This window comes from Maniola hyperantus, chromosome 22 (genome assembly GCF_902806685.2).
Source record: "Maniola hyperantus chromosome 22, iAphHyp1.2, whole genome shotgun sequence".
NCBI classification, from domain to species: domain Eukaryota; kingdom Metazoa; phylum Arthropoda; class Insecta; order Lepidoptera; family Nymphalidae; genus Maniola; species Maniola hyperantus.
The window spans coordinates 885,437-906,422 of record NC_048557.2 but is presented as its reverse complement, the minus strand read 5'-3'; the positions used below and the strand labels follow the sequence as shown (position 1 = coordinate 906,422).

The window sequence follows — 20,986 nt, the reverse complement described above, 5'->3', positions numbered from 1 at the left end:
AAGTATATTTACTTATTTACTTAGTTATTAATGACTAGCTGATGCCAGCAGCTTCGCCCGCGTGGGTTAAGGTTTTAAAAATCCCATGGGATTGATTTTCCAGGACGAAAAATAACCTATTCGTGGTAGCCCGTCTCCGGGATGCAAGACACTCAGTACCAAATTTCGTAAAAACATTTAAACGCATGATTATAAATCCCGTGGGATCACCATGATTTAGGAATGCTATTCCTTACAGCATCAGGGCTAAGGAGTTGGATTCTCGAGTTCAAAAAATCTTTCGTTGGTAGGTAGGTACCCAGTGGCGTGCATAGGGTTTAAAGCCAGGGTAAGCAGTAGTTAGGTAAGCAAGTCAAAGAATAACGAGCATTGAGCAATTTCAACCGAGTTAACTATTTCTTGGGTAAGCAGCGCTTTTATGCCTCTATGAGTTGCACCCCACTGTAGGTACCTACCTCCAGTATCAATTTATAACCGACAGTTTCTAAGTCCCTTCAGTTTTGGTGGTCAAATACTGTACAGCATCAGGATTAAGGAGTTGGAATTCAAATTTTTCACACACAATGTCGCAAAGATTCTCTATCAGTAAAAAAAAATATGCAAATCGATTCAGAAATCTCGGAGATTTCGGTGTATATAGGTGGAAAAACACAACTCCTCCTTTTTTGAAAGTCACTTGACCGGCGCGCAGGGTGGTTACGTATCTCGCGACAGACTTGCGACAGGCGTAAATCTTGCGATCATTGCTGTCAAACGTTCGGCTAGAGAGAGACAGCAATAGCCACAAAGCAAAATAAGAAGATGAAGAATGTCGCATTGCTACTGCTGTCGCGTTGCTGTCGCAACTGCAACGTTTTAGGTAATCACCCCGCCGTTTTGATATTTTAAAGCTGAACGTTCAGAACATAGAGCAGAAACAAAGAGATGTTGTATTAAGATTTCCCTATGAAATATCGAGTGACATTTTGCGGGGTGAGGGGTTGTGGAACGCCGCCCACTTCTCAATTTTCCATCTGCGGGTTAGTAGCAAAACTACTCGCTTAGCGACCTAACATCGATATATTGATGTCACTACATAGTTCAGCTATCTCACACTAGATGTCAATAAGTGTAGAAATTACGTATAAAATTACTTACAAATGAAATGTGATACCATTCATAGCATCAGAACGTCTGTCTGAATAACTTTGACACGATAAAACACAACACTTCATCCTTTTGTTCTTAAAAACGCGAAAACACACCGATAATACGAGTCTCAATATATGTGAACCTGACGAACGCAGACAGCATACTAACTAAGGCCCCGCCCACAGTGATGACGTCAGGACCTAGTTGAAAATCACAGTGCACAGTTGCTTAGGCCAACTCCTCTTTGTTTCTGCTCTATGGTTCAGAATGACCTATAAACAGAGTAACAGTCAAAGGCTCAAACGTCAGAAAGCATCAAATAATGATGGCGCGGCAATTACTGCCAGTTGTGACCCATTTGCCATGCATGCTGGATCTTTACACGTGCATGTGCAATGTGCATGCATCTTTTCATAATTTTACTCGCTCCTATTTAATATTAACTTGAAGAAGTAGTTAAACATAAAACAAGCTAGTTTTATGGCAATTTTATATACAAAAGATCTTAGGGTTTTGATAAAAAATTATACAACTCAAGATAAAATATTAAATCATTTTCAGCGATAAGATATTATTAAAATAAGCTTGTTTTTAAAAAGTTTTTCAAACTCCTATTTTATCCCCTTAGGGGTTGAATCATAGATTAATTATTAGTACAGTACGCGGCCGAAAGTGATGAACATCGACCTTTAGAAAGAGACAGTCGGCTAATTTCGGCTTCGTAGAGCGTAATCGATCGTCGATCGTAGAAACGAAGCCGATGCTTTTGCTCGCTATCTCTAACCCACAGACCACTTTGTCGTATACGACAAATATTTTTCAATTTTTTGACTTAAAAATAGTTATTTCTACTGGAAAATATACGTTAAGTATTAAAAAATTGAAAAATATTTATCTTTTACGTATTGTGACGTTGTTAATCGCTTTCCGTTGCAGCGTGTTAATAATTTATAATTATGTTAAAAATAATGATTTTTCCCCATAAACTACCACTATACAAAAAATCTGATCACCTTATTACTAAAGCCCAAGACCCTATTAGTAAATCAGTAAAATAGTCAGTAATAAGTATAGTTGTTAGTTAGTGATTTTATTTTATTTTTTTTATGTTTCCGTGTGTTTTATTAGTTATGTTTAGTTATCATTAGTTTAGTTATCATTAGTTTATGATTCCGTGGCGTCACCCGGTTCATGGTACCAGCTGAAAATCAGCGCTGTATGTTCTTGTGCAACAAGGTATACAGCATAATGCTGAGCTGGGACCCTTTTTTCGGGTTGTGCCACACAATATGACAGTTTGTTCCGGCGCTTCTTTTGCTTGTTCTCATGTGGAAGAAGCGCCGGAATAACCAGCTCTTAGCTTTAAGTTGTGATGTGTGGCACAATTTGTGTAAATAAACGTCTTTTCTTTCTTTCTTTCTAAATCCATATAATAGAGACGAAGTCGCAGGCAATGCTAAGCTAAGATGCTAAAAGCGTAGTTTGGATGTAGGTCGACCATTATTGTGACTGTTAGTGACTTCAAGTCTTGTTCACTTGTAGGCAGACTTTATTGTTGAAACGGTTTCCAACTGTTGAAATTGAATTGAACCTTTGTGGTAATGATGGACTAATGGAGTGGGCTACGCTGTGATACGCTGTGATAGCCTAGTGGTTAGGACGTCCGCCTTCTAATCGGAGGTCGGGGGTTCGATCCAACTTTTGGGAGAAGGTTATATAGATGAATTCATTCGTGGAATAGGACGTAGGCTCTCATTAGGAAATCATTTTGGAACTTTTACCCCTGAGAAGGTATAGTGCATTCAAAATAAACTGGCGTGTTTCCATTTGAAACCGTCATTAGCAATAACAATAGGATTACATTCAACATGCCACGTAAACAGTAGGGATAGTAAACCAAAGTCTCATAGAGCCCATTTTTAAAGGAGCCGGTTCAACGTCATACTGTTGATACTTTTGAATTCACCCGCCACGACTTAATTCTATTGTTATTGTTAATGACGGTCTCAAGTGGAAACACACCAGTTTATTTTGAATGCACTATAAAAAGTTGTGATAGCCTAGTGGTTAGAACGTCCGCCTTCTAATGGGAGGTCGGGGGTTCGATCCCGCCTCCCGGGCATGCACCTCTAACTTTTCAGAGTTATGTGCGTAATTAAATATCACTTGCTTTAACGGTGAAGGAAAACATCGTAAGGAAACCTGCATACCTGAGAGTTCTTTATGTTCTCAAAGGTGTGTGAAGTCTGCCAATCTGCATTGGGCCAGCCAGCGTGGCAGACTATGGCCTAAACCCTTCTCACTCTGAGAGGATTTTTTCAATGAAAAGATTAAGATTTTTCTAGATTCTCAAGATTTTTCTATGAAACCTAAATCGAAAAGAAAAAGCTAGTTATTAATCTTTACTGCACTAAATATTTTCTGCTTTCTTGTTAAATTCTAGAGCCAATTCCGTGGTACTGTAAATACCACGAAATTGGCTCCGATGCCACCGATTTTCGAGTAAACAAGTACACAAGTGGAATGCCTGTTCAGTGTTCACCATTTACAAATTGGGTCCTTTTGGGTTTGCGTCTTTTGTGCCTCGAATCTGGAGCACCGCCCCCGTTGCTTTGTTAGTACAAAACAGGGTTGTCACCGTTCAGTTTTTCTACAAATATAATTGAAAATATGTCACCTCTCAAAGGCTGAAAAGCTTTTGAATAACACTTAGAAGTTAGAACTAACAAAATCTTATTTTAAAAAATGTTTTACAATGAGAATTTGTGATTTGCACTAAAGAAATTAAAAAAGTAGGTATAAACTTTCTGTAATGGCGTTTGGCGAAAATAGTTTCTCGAGACTAAGTACCTACTATTAATGATTTTAAGCTTATTTCATGGTTTAATGACATATTTTAATGTAGATAACGGGTATATTTCATGAAATTAATCGTGGTATGTACCTACCCGTTATCTACACTAAGTACGTATTATGTAGTACTTACTAAAGTAGGTAAATACGGTCCGTTATAAAGGCCTCTTTGTTTTACAATAACAATTTATGTTAAATTATTTATATTAGGCCAAAATAGAGCACTATTTTTGGGCTTATGTGACGCCTAATAGTTTATTTTTTTATTTATTATTATTCATGCATTCCAATATATTTATAACAATATTGAAGCCCCGTTGGGGCACAGCAATTTTAGTAGGGAGTTTTCAAGCTGCTATTAAATATATTGTTCAAAAACAAAATAATTAACTAAATATATTTCATAAATGATTCATTTAAATTACTTAGTGAGATTCTGAAGAAAAGATGGTGACCCTGAATGTTTATTTCAACTTAAGCGTCCAACCGAGAGCCAATAACCATAATGTTTACTGCAGGACTAATTCCGAAGTCTGAACAACAAGGTTCGAAATATTTTATTATTTTATTCAGATACAAGTTAACCCTTGACTGCAATCTCAACTGGTGGTAAGTGACGATGCAGTCTAAGATGGAAGCGGGCTAGCAAGGGGTATGTCAAAATTACAAAGTGTTATTACTTGTTCGATAATACGGTACGGAACCCTTCGTGTGCGAGTACAACTCGCACTTGACCGATTTTTAGTCTAAGTAAAGATACTACGTGTCGTGGCTGACGCGAGAACGCCAAACCGTGAGAGACCGTCAGCCAATCAGAGATAATTGCGATCTAAATGTAGATACTTATAGTCCGCGACAGGTTTTTTTTTTTTTTTTCATTTAGACAAAACGAAAAGTGAACAATTTACACCACACTTTTAGACCAAAGCACTAGATAAAAAGCCAAGACTGGTGTTGGCAGTTTGCAACCCAAATAGACCGTAGTCTGTGCTAGGGCTGACAAAGTTCATGGACCTCATTCATACTATATTTTATCATATTATATACTATATTATATTTATACTATACTATATATATTAATACATTACTAAAACATGGTTGACATGACAACTGGGGTATGAGGCGGGGGGGAGCCCCGTACACCCGCACGTCACCCGTGCGCGACCACACCGGGTTAGCGCGGGGACTGTGCGGGTGTGCGGGGCGTTCCCTCCCCGATTGCCATCTCGATCTGTCGCGTACTATAAAGCTGTTGCACAGCGCTGCCTGCACTCTGCAGGGTCACTTTAGTCAGTTGTCGTGTTGCAGTGCGCGTGGTGCCGCAGCGGGCGACGGCAACGATGCCGTGGGCGGCGCGCTAGGGCATGCTCTGCGGCGCCGTGTGGTCCGCCGCGCCGGTGAGCCTGCGCGGGCTGGCTCCCCCGCTGCCGCCGCGCCCCGCCCTGCTGGCCGCGCTCGTCATGCACGCGCTGCACGCCAGCGACGACGACAGCTTCATAGGTCAGTACCATCAATCTATAATTATACTTACCTGCATTAATCATTATTACAATCTCAATTGTTCTGATTGGCTGAATTTGTGCGATTCTTGTTGCAACAATGCATTGTGGCCAATAGTGAGCGAGCATTAACCAATCAGTGGCCCTACCGCGGTTGTTTGACAGCTACAATGTCACGATCGCAATCATCTCTGCAATGCATTGTTGCAACAAAAATTGCACAAATTCAGCCAATCAGAACAATTGAGATTGTAATAATGATTGATGCAGGTTTTAGACAATCGCCCTACACGAGATGATTGCGATCGTGACATTGTAGCTGTCAAACAACCGCGGTAGAGCCACTGCTTACTAGTAGCAAAATCTACTTACCGCTATCCTACTTCGATTACCGAGCGTGAGCGAGAGATCGCACTCCACTAGGGTCCTCGTTTGAAAGGACTTTGGAACTCCTTCTCATAGAGAAGGGTTTTTGGCCATAGTCTACCACTCTGGCCATGTGCGGATTGGTAGACTTCACTCACCTTTGAGAACATTATGGAGGACTCTCGGGCAGTGGCGTGCAGCTCATAGAAGCATAAACGCACTGCTTACTCTCATTGTAAGAAATCAATGCTTACTTTTTCATTATAACCTGCCGTAAAACAAGTTCATACCTAAATGCATACCCTGGCTTGAACTCCTGTGCACGCCACTGCTCTTGGGTATGCAGGTTTCCTCACAATGTTTTCCTTCACCGTTAAAGCAAGTGATATTTAGTTACTTAAAACGCACATAGCTCCGAAAAGTTAGGGGTGCGTGTCCGGGATCGAACCCCCGACCTCCGACTAGAAGGCGGACGTCCTAACCACTAGGCTATCACAGCTTACTGTCACTTTATCTTTTGGTCTAGGTTTGCTATCGTACGGAATACGTCGTCCTGGATTACGTACTCCGGAATACATACAAGTTTATTAAATCTAATCAAATTAGACGAACTATGAATCGGTTGAACAGTATAAAAAATATTATTGGTAACTAACTGCCCTGGCGAACTTCGTTCCGCCTAACAGTCGATTCAATTTTTTTAATTTTTCTCTCCGTAAGAACCATCCTCCTACTTCAAGGAATATTATAAAAAAAGAATTAGCGAAATAGGTTCAGCTGTTCTCGAGATTTGCGATCAGCAACACATTCAGCGATTCATTTTTATATATAGAGATGTCGGTGAATCACATTGAGGTCACCAGATCGTAAATCGACAACCTCGATCTCGACGACCTCACCTCCCTGGCGCAGTGGTAAGCGCTGTGGTTTTATTAGTGCGAGGTCCCGGGTTCGATTCCCGGCAGGGATTTGAAATTTTATAATTTCTAAATTTCTGGTCTGGTGGGCTTCGGCCGTGGCTAGTTACCACCCTACCGGCAAAGCCGTGTCACCAAACGATTTAGCGTTCCGGTACGATGCCGTGTAGAAACCAAAGGGGAATGGGTTTATTAAATGCCATACCCCTTCCAGGAGTTCCAGGTTAGTCCGCTTCCACCTTAGACTGCATCATCACTTACCACCTACTGATTTCTTTAATAGTTATTTATGCAACTGTTGTATAAAGAGGGGCATTAAAACACGAAAGTCGGTTTATAATAGTATGACTTGAGTGTTTTAATACCTAATTATCAACAGTTGCATACAAGACTTTATCTACACCCATGCTTTAAATCCTGAAAAGACAGCGCTATACTGCTGGCATAAATAGATTTATGCCAGCAGTATAGCGCTGTCTCTTTTCCACAGGAGTGTTATAATGAAATTCAGTGCAATATTATAACACTCGTTTGGATGCTTTAATGGTTATTAAGATATTGGGTGTTTTAATGTTGGCAATAAGCTAACAGCTGTTTCAGAATCTTTTATAGAGGATTTAAAGCATGGGTGTAGATAAAAAATATAAAACGAAATGGTCACCTTGATATTTGATCGTCTTAACATTTTGAAATGGTATAAGTTGCGACCACTTTGACGATGGCATAATAAAAATGTTTTTGTGGCAATGAGGACGTGCCCGGAATGCTGAGGAGTGCCGAGGAGTGCCGAGGAGTGCCGTCCGTGTATTTCTTTGAGAGATAATGTAAAAGACAAGTAATCGGAGCACTCTAAAGTTTAAGAACTGTCTTGGAGCTGGAAGTTTAAGGAATCTTTTTGGGTTCCGTACCCGAAGAGTGGCAACGCAACGGGACCTTCGCTGTCCGTTCGACTGTCGGTCTGTCCCTCCATCTGTCAGAGCTTTTTATGAACCTTATATGCTTAACTATTTCTTCCAATTTAAAAATAAAGGAGTCAAAGTCAAAGTCATATCATTTATTCAAAATGTATACAGTGATAAATTAATTACATAGTACGTAAACTTAAAACCCGCCCAGGTCTGAGAAGAGCCCAGAAAATCTTATACTAAACATACTGATCTATATTATGTAGTGTGCGACAGGTCGTGATGGAAATCGGGGAGGGAACGCCCCGCACAGGCCCCGCGCTAACGTGACGTACGGGTGTGCGGGGTATCCCCCCGCCTCATACCCCGATTGCCATGTCAACCTGTCGCGGACTATACATTCTATATAGCTAGGTACGTCGATGCGTTGAACTCGATCGATGGTTTACATCAGCAATACAAGGCAACGCTCGTTCTCCAAAACGGCTGAGCGAGTCACGCGACCCGCTATCTGCAGACATCTTGGCGCCAGAACCTCCCCCCCACCCGTCCCTACCCGTCCCCACCACTACCCCCCCCTACCGCCGCTGCATGCTAAAGTGCGGATTTACTTTAAGACGTGCTAAGGTATATCTAAATATATAAAAGAAAATGTGACTAACTGACTGACTGATCTATCAGCGCACAGCTCAAACTACTGCATGGATCGGGCTAAAATTTGGCATGCAGATAGGTTATTGGCAGATAACTAATATGACGCAGACATCCGCTACAAAGCATTCTTAAATTCAACCCCTATAAGGGAAAAAAAAGGGGGTTGTGTGTGGTCCACGTGAATGAAGTCGCGGGAATAAGTTAGTACTAATACAAATTCAGTGCATTCGTGAGTGCACTCAACGAATACCGTTCCGATTCAAGCATGCTTGATAAAATTGTATTGGCATTCGTATTGGAGAAATTGTAGAGTTTATATTGAATAGTGTTTCATTTAGCTCCATATTGTGGACAAAATTAAAAATGTACCATTTATAAAATATGATTAAGTAGATTTTAGTTCACTCAAAAAACAGTCAGCTTTTCCTTTTTTATATTTAAGATTTATTGGTGAGCACACCAATAAATCACCCACTGTGCAAGATCAAGGTCAAAGCTGGTTTTCGCTGTACACGCATGACTTTCTGTCGCCCTCACGCTTTGTTTGTCACAGGCCTTAGCAACTACAAACATGCAAAAGTGGTATTCAACAAATTATCAGTGCAAGCCATTTGGCACGCTGCCAAGTAGGAACTAACGGGACAATTTACAGGATACAAGAGTTCTTAAACGCTTGTGCAGCTAAAGAATGGTCGTAACTTCAAATGACGCTTTTGTCACAGTACATATAAAGAGAGACACAGTAGTCTAAGCCTTTGTACCATGATTTTTTCTAAATTATATTCTTTGATTGGTCGAATTTATGGTATTCTTGCTGCAATGCATTTAAGCCAATAGTGAGAGAGTGTCGGCACATCAGAGCTCATTGCGACTGTTAGATAATTACGGAGGTTTGAGAATATAAGTTTACCAGACCTGGGTTTTGACTTAGAAACACAACCTACTAAGTATTATAATTTCAAATTTAAAATGATCAATTGCAAAAAACTAATTTATTATATAATTAATTACCTACGAATTTGTTTCTTATCAGTCGCGAATTTAAAATAAAATCTCGTCTGTTTCACTGCAATGATCATTTTAAACTCAAAAAGGCATCATTTTCGAAAAAGAATACAGGCGAAGTAAACTCTGTCATCATCATCATCAGCCTGTGGACATCCACTATTGAATATAGGCGTTCCCTAAAAAGCGCCACTACACCCGGCCCATCATCCAGCCACTTCCCGCCAGCTTCTTTATATCGTCGGTCCATCATGCTGGAGGGCGTCCCACCACACTACGCTTGCTTATGCGCGGTCTCCACTCAAGGACTTTCCGGCTCCAACGGCCATCGCCTCTACGACAGGCATGACCTGCCCACTGCCACTTCAGCTTGCTAATTATTTGGGCTATGTCAGTGACCTTGGTTCTCCTGCGGATCTCCTCATTTCGGATCTTATCCTTCAGGGAAACTCCTAACATAACCCTCTCCATAGGTCGCTGAACAACTCTGTATATCATTACTTAACTATAAGCCAAACTCTAAACAAATATTTGAAAAAAAATTTGTATTTGGCAATGATAATATTATGATAACTGATAAGGTTTGTGCCCGACTCAGTATGAAGTTTGGAAATATCACGTTTTTTGCTAACAAAAGTTTGAGTCCCCTTAACGGACTTGCGATTTTTCCTGCGAATGCGAATCGCCCCTTGAGCACGTTTCACGTCTCCAGGGCATAGAGTTACTGATCCCAGCGCTGGGAATTCATTATTTTCACTTCCTAAAGGTTTACACGGGCCATTGAAATTCCTAAATTCCAGGAAATTTAGCCAATTATGACGTCACGACCACATGAAGCAGTTTACTGCAGTACCCAGCAATATCTGAAAATTTTAGCAATGTTATGCTAAATATAATTGCTCCAGAAGCGCCGACAACACTATCTATCTACGTAACGGCTTGGCCGGTAGGGTGGTAACTAGCCACGGCCGAAGCCTCCAACCAGACCAGACCAGAAATTTAGAAATTATAAAATTCCAAATCCCTGCCAGCAATCGAACCCGGGACCTCTTGCTTACCACTGCGCCCGGGAGGTCATCAAAAAGTAAAAAAGTAATGTAACTGTGTCGATGATAATTTACACTTTGAACTTTCCAGTTTTTATACAATTTCCACAAACCCAGTGCTACGCTTTACCACTCAATTTCCGTGAAAAACTAGTGCAATGTTTCAATCAGTGACGTATTTTCAGCCGTTCAGCGTCAGGCATGACTCAGCCGTGGTTTTCCCGCTACCCTATAACACAAGTCGACGTCCTAATATTTTGTCCAACCGACTTTGAACTTTAACAACCTGGAATATAGTTCTTATTTCAATGTGGGCGCACTTGAAGGTTCATAATGTTTACGATGGGATTTGAACTTAGGCAAGTCAAAATAGAGTTGTTTTTGCTTCGTCGGGACGGTCTGTAAGGCTTTTGCGGAGAGTAACGCAGTATTAGTCAGATATTGGTTTGTTTTTCGATGTTAGTGCAATGCAATGTGCCGGTTTTTGACTCTGGTTAAGTTCCTGAGATATATTCTGGAATTGAGTAAGTTTTCTATGTTTCTACGTTTTTAGGATTCCGTAACCAATGGGACCCTCTGCTAATAGGGATTACCAAGCCTTCGCTGTCTGTCTGTCAGCGAGCTTTTTGACAATATAAATGAATTTTCTTCCTTCCTTTCCCACGCGTTTCCAATTTTGAAGGTTGCTATCGTAAATAAGCTAAAGGTAGACGTCTTAACCACTAGGCTATCACCGCTTTGTGGAGGTCGGGGGTTCGATCTCGGGCACGCATCTCTAACTTTTCGGGAGTTATATGAGGGTTATAAGCAATTAAATATCACTTGCTTTAACGGGGAAGGAAAACATCGTGAGGAAACCTGCATACCTGAGAGCTATCCATAATGCTTGCATGCCACTGGCCAGCGTTGTAGACTATGGCTGAAGTACGCGGAGAGCATTGCATGAACAGGTCATTCGATGTTCTCAGCGTACATTCATTATTATTATTTTATTTGGGACAGTAAACAATTACATGTTAAAAGTTAAAACTAGGTACGACTTAAATCTAACAAAATTGACAAATATGAAATCCACTACACTATCCACAGCTTACAACATACAACTAGGGCGATACAATATGAACAAACTACTATAATAATATAAAAATATAAACAAAAGACTAAACTATACATAAAAAAAAATTTAACAACTAATAGTGGGGCCGATAATAAAAATAAAAGTCTTATCTACAAAATAAGGGAGACATTCAATACAAAAATCATAACACTGTTCTATGATGACGTGAAATCAAAGAAAATTAGGACTAGGTACCTACTTTAGAGCTATCTGCGAGAAATGTACCTACCCATATTTGACGCCTGCTAGTGACGTCGAAACCTCGACGCTGTTGGAAGGTCCCAACTGTCGTGAACTTGTGTCATGATGATGATGATGAAGACCGATTACAGTGACCAATAAAACTATACGTCTCTGTTAGCATCGGACGCCGCCATGCTGTTAGCTGTATCGCCTAAATGGCTTCCTAATGGATAATCAATACGTTCCGGTGCTCGCCAGTCGCTGGCTGGTATATAATCATTCATTATTCATTGCCTGAAGGCTGAAAGCCGTGGTGTCTGCGTTCCCATTACAGCAACAGAATACAGCAAGCCCTTACGTCAACAGAATACAGCAAGCCCTTACGTCAACAGAATACAGCAAGCCCTTACGTCAACAGAATACAGCAAGCCCTTACGTCAACAGAATACAGCAAGCCCTTACGTCAACAGAATACAGCAAGCCCTTACGTCAACAGAATACAGCAAGCCCTTACGTCAACAGAATACAGCAAGCCCTTACGTCAACAGAATACAGCAAGCCCTTACGTCAACAGAATACAGCAAGCCCTTACGTCAACAGAATACAGCAAGCCCTTACGTCAACAGAATACAGCAAGCCCTTACGTCAACAGAATACAGCAAGCCCTTACGTTTTTTTTCAATGAAAAACTAGAAGTGACAGAACACACAGTAAGAGCTAGCGCGCACCACGGAAATTTCCGTACGTTTTTTCCGAAATATCTGTGAACTATAGAACTACATAGAAGCGCGCAATAATACCCTTCTCGTATTGAGAGGAGACCCGTGCTCTATAGTGAGCCGGCGATGGGTTGATGGTTTGATGGTTTGATGATGGCTTCCTAATGGATAATCAATACGTTCCGGTGCTCGCTGGCCGGTATATAATCATTCATTATTCATTGCCTGAAAACCATCGTGTCTGCGTTAACATTACAGTAACAGAATAGAGCAAGCCCTTACGTCAACAGAAACCAGCAAGCCCTTACGCCAACAGAAACCAGCAAGCCCTTACGTCAACAGAATACAGCAAGCCCTTACGTCTTTTTAGGGCTCCGTACCTCAAAAGGAAAAACGGAATCCTTATAGGATCACTTTGTTGTCTATCTGTCTGTCTGTCTGTCTGTCGGTCTGTCAAGAAACCTACAAGGTACTACCCGTTGACGAAGAAACGAAAAAAAAAAAACTTTTTTATTTGACCACTACATCACAATGAACACTACAATAAACCTTAATCTACATAATTATACTTAAACTAGCTGATCCCCGCGGCTTCGCCCGCGTAGATTTAGGTTTTTAAAGATCCCGTATAGCCTATGTCACTCAGGAATAATGTAGCTTTCTACTGGTGAAAGAATTTTTAAAATCGGTTCAGTAGTTCTAAAGATTACCCCCTACAAACAAACTTAACGACATTACCTCTTTATATAATACAAACAATTTCCTCTTTATAATATTAGTGTAGACAACGGGCCGTGCAGCAGAAATCGTAATATTTTAATTTCGCCATAACTTCAAAACCAAACGTCCAATTTTAATCATTCAAAGACCAAATATTATCTCCATAAACTGTTCTTAGTGATGAAATCATTTATTTTGATAAGGATTAATAGCATGAGTAAAATAAACGCGTTTAAATGTAGTCCAAAAAAAATTCAAGATTTTTAAATAAAAAAATGGTTGCTGTGCCTCACTCGACATAGATGGGTATAGTGTGTCGCGGACTTTTTTGTAGATATTTATAAGATCTACAATTAATTAGAACATTTTATGGTTCTATCTTTTATAGTTTAGGCAGCGTACGCAAAATAAGTAACTTTTCTGGTTGATTTTTTACACCTTGTGTCCGAAAAACTTCTTCTTAAACTAAAATCTTACGGAACCCTATTTTTTTCCAAAATAAAATATAGCCTATGTTACTCGTGGATAATGTAGCTTTCGAATGGTGAAAGAATTTTTAAAATCGGTCCAGTAGTTTTTGAGCCTATTCAGTACAAACAAACAAACAAACAAACAAAGTTTTCCTCTTTATAATATTAGTGTAGAAGTGTAGATTAGTGTAGATGTAGATAAGTGCTTACCTGTTTATTTTAATAATCATATACCTAATATGCAATTTTAATTATTATTGTTAATGTGCAATTAATTATTAGTGCTTTGATTCTAACGAAGTAACAAAACTGGTTGTTTATTGCCTTTGTGTGATTCGCGCTTGCTAATTTGGGGCGAATGTGCAGTTGCATTGAGCCATGACTCCACTTTTACACAATAACCACCTCATTGACTAAATTACGTCGAATTATAGCCGGTTTTTATGTGGCTGTCGAAAAAATCTGTCAAGTGCGAGTCGGACTCGCACAGGGAAGGGTTCCGTACCATCTTACAAGAAATAAAAAAAAATTTACATGGCGGCAATTTTGAAAATTTTAGTGCTTTTGTTATAGCGGCAATGGACACATACATTCGGTGAAAATTTCAGGTCTCTTACTATTATGGCTCACTGACGACAGACGGACGGACGGACGGACAGACGGACGGACAGTGGAGGCTTAGGGTGAAATCTATAGAGCGCATTCTGACTTTCGTAGCACTATCGAAACTACTTTCAAAGGCCCATATTACAATGCAGCTTTTTGAACGAGAAATTATATACCTATTTGCTTTTTATATGCATAGTTTAGGTGAAAACACTACAAAAAATTATAAAAAAAATAAAAAGTAGAATATAGTATTTTTCGTGTACGTTACAGTACGTTTAGCCAGACGGTGATAAAATTTTGACAACAAAAACTTTTTTCCGTTACTCGTTATATTATAACGAGTCTAGAGCCGTTATTCGTTGTAACGTGTCTATGGCAATAACGATTTTGGGCGAAACGAACGCGCCGTAACGAACGTGATGTTTTGTAACGATGCCATAACACAATAACAAACCCATGAAAAATAATAATTCCCATGGGTTTAGGTGCACCAATAATATTATGGGGAATAATAAAATTTCATTTCATTTATGAAAATCGTTTGACTGTTATTGAATTACGTATTTATTATACCCATAAGCTACCATACAAAACAAAAGGAACGTATTTTCTCGGACTCGGATTGGATGAGTGCGTAACCACCGTTAGGGATTTAATTTTAAAAAATCCTTTCTTAGCGGATGTCTACGTCATAATAGCTATCTGAATGCCAAATTTCAGCCCAATCCGTCCAGCAGTTTAGGACGTGCGTTGATAGATCAGTCAATCAGTCAGTCAGTCAGCTTTTCCTTTTATATACAGGGTGTAACTAGAACGCTAGCAAAAACTTAGCGTTATTATTGTACTACCTAAACACAATCCAATACCAATAACCATTTAGCTCATTTTGTAGTTTTAGTGATTTAGTATTTTTCAACCCCGCAATGTATAGCGTGCAAAATTCGGGTCAATGCTCCACTCCACACAAATTCCGGTTTTCGGATTTATTCTCTTACTTGTGCTATAAGACCTACCTACCTACCAAATTTCATGATTCTAGGTCAACGGGAAGTACCCTATAGGTTTTCTTGACTGACACGACGGACATACTGACAGACGGACAGACAGACAGACAGACAGATACACAGACAGACAAACAACAAAGTTATCCTATAAAGAAAGAATGAACGAAAAGACGTTTATTTACAAAACTGTGCCACACATCACATCTTAAAACTAAGAGCTGGTTATTCCGGGTTATAAGGGTTCCTTTCTTCCTTTTGAGGTACGGAACCCTAAAAACGTGAACTTACAGGTGTATCGGCTGTATCGGCCTATGCTATGCTACATATTTGAGGTAGAGTCGAGTTAAATGCACAAAATATCTTTATGAAATTCAGATGTCCCGCCAGTTTATTCAAATCTGTTATCCATCGAACAGCAGAATAAAGGCTATTTGCCTGTAGGTCATTGCATACGCTATAAACGTCCGCGATAACATCAGAATAGTTTCATTTATAGTCTGTAACAGGCATTGATATATTAAGCTAAAGATATAAAGTCATTTAACGCGCAAAGTGAATAATTTAATCGATAATATTATAATAGTAAAAGGAATCTTTTACTTACACGTGTGAGCGAGAATAGCACTTTACCTTTTTAGGGTTCCGTAGTAAACAAGGAACCCTTATAGTTTCGCCATGTCCGTCCGTCTGTCTGTCCGTCCGTCCTCGGTTAATCTCAGATACTATTAGTGCTACAAATCTGTAATTTGGCATGGGCATAAATATTAATCACGCCGACAAAGCGGTGAAATAAAATTTTGATAAATATTTTTTTAGGGTAGCTCCCCTACATGTAAAGTGGGGATGAACTTTTTTTTCTCGTCTACTCCATAGTGTGGGGTATCGTTGAATAGGTCTTTTAAAAATACATCTCAACTCTGGTCTGGTCTGGTCTTTTATTCACAGAGTCAAGTGTGTCCCCCCCCCCCCCCCCCCCCCCTATCAGCCAAATTGTATATAGGAACGTGAAAAAAATCACAGCCGTAGTATATATAATCAATTTTAAAGGAAAACTATCATGGCTAAGTAGGTTTCAAAGGTTAAGGAGTTACATCTGTTTTTCGAGGATTGTGACTACAGAACCCTACACTGCGCGGGGCCCGCCACGCACTTGGCCGGTTTTTTCACTTTAATTTATCAATTTTTTTAGTTTAGCAACCCTAAAATGAATGTCAGTGTTGTCAAAGTTAAAAAATATTTTGTTGAAACCCATCTAGGGTTTTAGCAATTAACTAGTTTATTTGACGACCTCCCTGGCGCAGTGGTGAGCGCTGTGGTCTTAATAGTGGGAGGTCCCAGGTTCGATTCCTGGCAGGGGTTTAGAATTTTATATTTCTAAATTTCTGGTCTGGTCTGGTGGGAGGCTTCGGCCGTGGCTAGTTACCACCCTACCGGCAAAACCGTGCCGCCAAGCGATTTAGCGTTCCGGTACGTTGCTGTGTAGAAACCAAAGGGGTATGGGTTTAATAAAAACTGCCATACCCCTTCCAGGTTAGCCCGCTATCATCTTAGATTGCATCATCACTTACCACCAGGTGAGATTGCAGTCAAGGGCTAACTTGTATCTGAATAAAATAAAAATAAAATAAAATTTAGGAACACTAATTGTACTTGCCGTAGCGTGGCCGTAGCCATGCTTCGCTCTGTGGTGATCCTGCAGACGAAACTTGCCGCCAAAACTTGTTGCAGAAACTTGTTGTAGAAACTTGTTGTTGAAACTTGTTACCGAAACTTTTTTCACTGGGATCTTGAACTGTTTAGTTTTTGCATCTGTTCATTTTTTCGTGTTCTTATTACCTACCTTTATCGACATGTTACACCCATACTTATAATATATCTGGTATAACATACCCATTTTTTTTAAATATTCATTATAGGCAAACGCTACCTATACTGGTATAAAGGCAATAATGCGAAGAGCTTACAGTTTTTTTTAATTTAGCGTAGTAGCACTACTTTCTACTTACACTACTAGACTTACTCGATAGGACTTGGAGAGTTACATCCTAGATTACTTTTATCCTGAGAAATCTAGGAATGAATCTGCAAACAATTAGTTTTATCAGAGTGAACTGTGGTTTTATTATGGAACTGTATGTCTTTCCAAGGTTATATCAATGGTAGTAGCATAAGCGCCAAAATACAGGCTGTCAAAAGGTCAGTGAACCGTATTCCATTTGTTAGCGAGCGTACGTAGGTATGAAAATTATAAACTTTTCTCGTTCAAATGTTTCCACAGCTTGTACTGTGGAATTTAATTATGCGTTAATTAATTATTTCGCTGCCTAATGAACTAAACTATACAAAATTATAGAGTGGAGAATGCGGTTTTTGTTGGATTAACTTTCTTTTATCAACCCATTGCGGATCTCCTCTCAAGATGAGAAGGGTTTAGGCCATCACGACCGCACTGGCCGAGTGCGGGTTGGCAATGGCAGTGGTAAGTTAAAATGGAGTCTTTAAGATGGAAGCGTACCCATAGTCCATACAGTGGCGTACAGGTCATAGAGGCATAAATGCACTGCTTACCCCAGTTGTAATGGCTCAATGCATATTTTTCATTATGACCTGCCAGTAAATAGGTTCCTACCTAACTAATGCTTACCCTGGCTTCAAACACTGTGCACGCCACTGAGTCCATACCCCTTATTATATTGGTTTTCTTTTCGGAGTTATGTGCGTTTTAAGTAATTAAATATCACATGCTTTAACGGTGAAGGAAAACATCGTGAAGAAACCTGCATACCCGAGAGTTCTCCACAATGTTCTCAAAAGGTGTGTGAAGTCTACCAATCCGCACATGGCCAGCGTGGTAGACTATGACCAAACCCTTCTCACTCTGAGAGGAAACCCGTGCTCTGTAGTGAGCCGGCGATGGATTGATCATGATGATGATGAGTAAAATAAGAAAAGTAAAATTTACACAAAAGTTAATTATTTTAATGACAGTTAATTAAACAGGGACTATATTTTATATAACAAGGTTAGTTGTTTTTGCGAAAGTAAAAGTCGACACAATCTACAATCTCTGTGGGAATGAACATGATCTGATTGTGACTAAAAAAAATCGGCCAAGTGCGCGTCAGGCTTGCGCACCGAGGGTTCCGTACTACAGTCGTATTTTTTCGACATTTTGCATGCTAATTCAAAAACTATGATGCATTAAAATAAATAAAAATCTGTTTTAGAATGTACAGGTAAAAGCCCTTTCATATGATACCCCAATTGGTATAGTTATCTTACTTCGAAAATTGAAAATACTAATTGTTAGTTCATGATTACAATTTTTTTTTTGTGTGATGTAACCCTTTCAGATTTTTCGCCTTAAGTCTGCTATAAGACTTACCTACCTGCCAAATTTCATGACTCTAAGTCAACGGGAAGTACCCGGGAAGTAGGTTTCTTGACAGACCGATAGACAAACAGACACACAGACAGACAGACAGACAACAAAGTGATCCTATAAGGTTTCCATTTTTCATTTTGAGGTACGGAACCCTAAAAACTGGTCAAGTGCGAGTCGGACTCGCAAACGAAGGATTCCGTACCATCATTTAATTTTTTTAAATTTTCATGGCGGCCATTTTAAGTTTTTCATTATTGTTGTTATAGCGGCAATAGAAATACATTTTATGAAAATTCCAGCTCTCTACTTATTACCGTTCATTAGATACTGACTGGCAGACGGATGGACAGCGGAGGCTTAGTGATAGGGTACCGTTGGCAATGTTCTGGTACGGAACCCTAAAAACTACGGCTAGAGACAAAAGAATAAAAACATAAGTCGTATTGATTTTTATTGTTATTCAGCAGATTTGCATATTAGATTACGAACATGAGCTACTTGTTAGTTATACTTACAATAAAATAAAACCATCTGAAAAAACCGGCCAAGTGGGAGTCGCATTTTTTCGACATTTTGCACGATAATTCAAAAACTATGAAGCATACAAATAAATAAAAATCTGTTTTAGAATGTACAGGTAAAACCCTTTCATATGATACCCCACTTGATATAGTCACTCACTTCGAAAGTTGAAAATACTAATTATTAGTTCATGACCACAATTTAATTTTTTTTTGTGTGATCTAACCCTAAATTCACGGTTTTCAGATTTTACCCCAAATGTCAGCTATTACAACTACCTACTTGCCAAATTTCATGATTCTAGGTCAACGGGAAGTACCCTGTAGGTTTCTTGACAGACAGACAGACAACAAAGTGATCCTATAAGGGTTCCGTTTTTCCTTTTGAGGTACGTTAAAAAACATTAATATTCAACAAGTGGCAGATAAAAATTCGTAGTAGGTAGGTAGGTGTATCAGTGACAAAGATGCGAATTGCCACTTGTTGAGTTTTTTAAATTTTAATTTTTAATCGACGCCAGGTCCATTCTTTCAGTAAACGGGTTGTAGTACATGTCGTTTAAAAATAAAATGACTCTTGTCCAAATCACAGTTAGGTACAAAGAACACGATTCTATTCTGACAATCATGGCCAGTGAGAGAACCAAAAAGTTTTATATGTATAATCAGCTGTAGATCGCAGTATAGTGTGGTCTGTGCCTAGGGTTGGCAACTTTTTGTCCAAATAAAACCAGCCAAGTGCGAGTCAGGCATGACATGTGCATGCCACTTGGTATTTTGGTTCAGTCAAAAATTAAATCAAAAATGTAAAAATCTAAATATAAAAGGAAAATGTTGACCGACTAACTAACTGATCTATCAACGCACAGCTCAAACTGCATACCTAACGGACAGTGGCGTGCACAGGATTTCAAACCAGGGTATGCATTTAGGTATGAACTTATTTTCCGGCAGGTTTTAATGAATAATAAGCATTGATTTTTTACAACGCGGGTAAGCAGTGCGTTTATGCCTCTATGAGCTGCACGCCACTGCTAACGGATCGAGCTGAAATTCGTCATGCAGATAGCTATTACGACTTAGACATACGAGTATGCTAAGTAAGGATTTTTGAACATTCGCTAAGTAAGGGTTTTAAAGGGACTACACTTTTTTGTCTTATACTAATCATCAATAAATATGTTTTTCTTCAGCATTTACATTTCAATTCAATTGAAACTTTATTACTACTTGGCATAAAGTGTCTTTTTATTTAGACAAAAAACTTATTAAAATAAATTAAAAAGTACGAATGTCCTGCAAGTACATTTTATATTTTTAAAGAAATTGTGGTAGCCCTATCAATGAGGGAGGGTGCGCAGTCCCTCCTCCGATGCCCTCTTTCAGCCAGTCTGCTGGCGACCGCGCGTGTATGCACTACCGTTCGTACGAGGCATAATATTTTAATGATTACAATTTTTAAACTGTGCCCTGTAAGTGACATTTATTAATTTTTTAATTGGATACTTTTCAAGTGGATTATTAATTAAAGTGATTTCTTTTACTGAGCGGATTTAAAGTACATATTATACGGCGTACGAAGGTTTTTTATTGCAATTCTATTGTTAATCAGTTTTAATTTTCGTGTTTAAATGTTTATTGTGTCAGTTCTAGCGTGATTGGATATTATTTGTGTCTAGGTCAACATTTAAAAGGTTTTAAGCAGTTTATTCATTAACTTTTGTTTCTAATGTTATTAGAATGATGCTTTATGAAACTGAATTTGTACCTACCTACCTACTTTATAAATGACATTAGGTATCTGTTTCATTTAGTCAGTAGGTAGTACTTACCTTACAGATCGAGATATTTATTTTATTTTATTCAGATATTTATTTTATTT

General features: G+C 39.2%; 1 protein-coding gene across 7 annotated transcripts in view; it reads left to right on the top strand.

Moving 5' to 3' along the window:
• Positions 1 to 20,986, top strand: part of LOC117992920 (protein Fe65 homolog) — a 60,371-nt gene that overhangs the window by 2,977 nt on the left and 36,408 nt on the right. For 3 of the 7 annotated variants that reach the window (XR_011238025.1, XM_069506062.1, XM_034980643.2), the window contains exon 2: positions 5,293 to 5,484. Coding sequence is in view for 2 of the 7 variants with exons in the window: in XM_069506062.1 (XP_069362163.1) it covers positions 5,349 to 5,484 (136 nt within the window). In the remaining 5 variants the exon portion in view is untranslated. Of the gene's footprint in view, positions 1 to 5,292; positions 5,485 to 20,511; positions 20,687 to 20,710; positions 20,799 to 20,986 lie in introns of those variants that run through there. The other 4 variants (XM_069506063.1, XM_069506066.1, XM_069506067.1 and 1 more) reach the window with 4 other exon arrangements.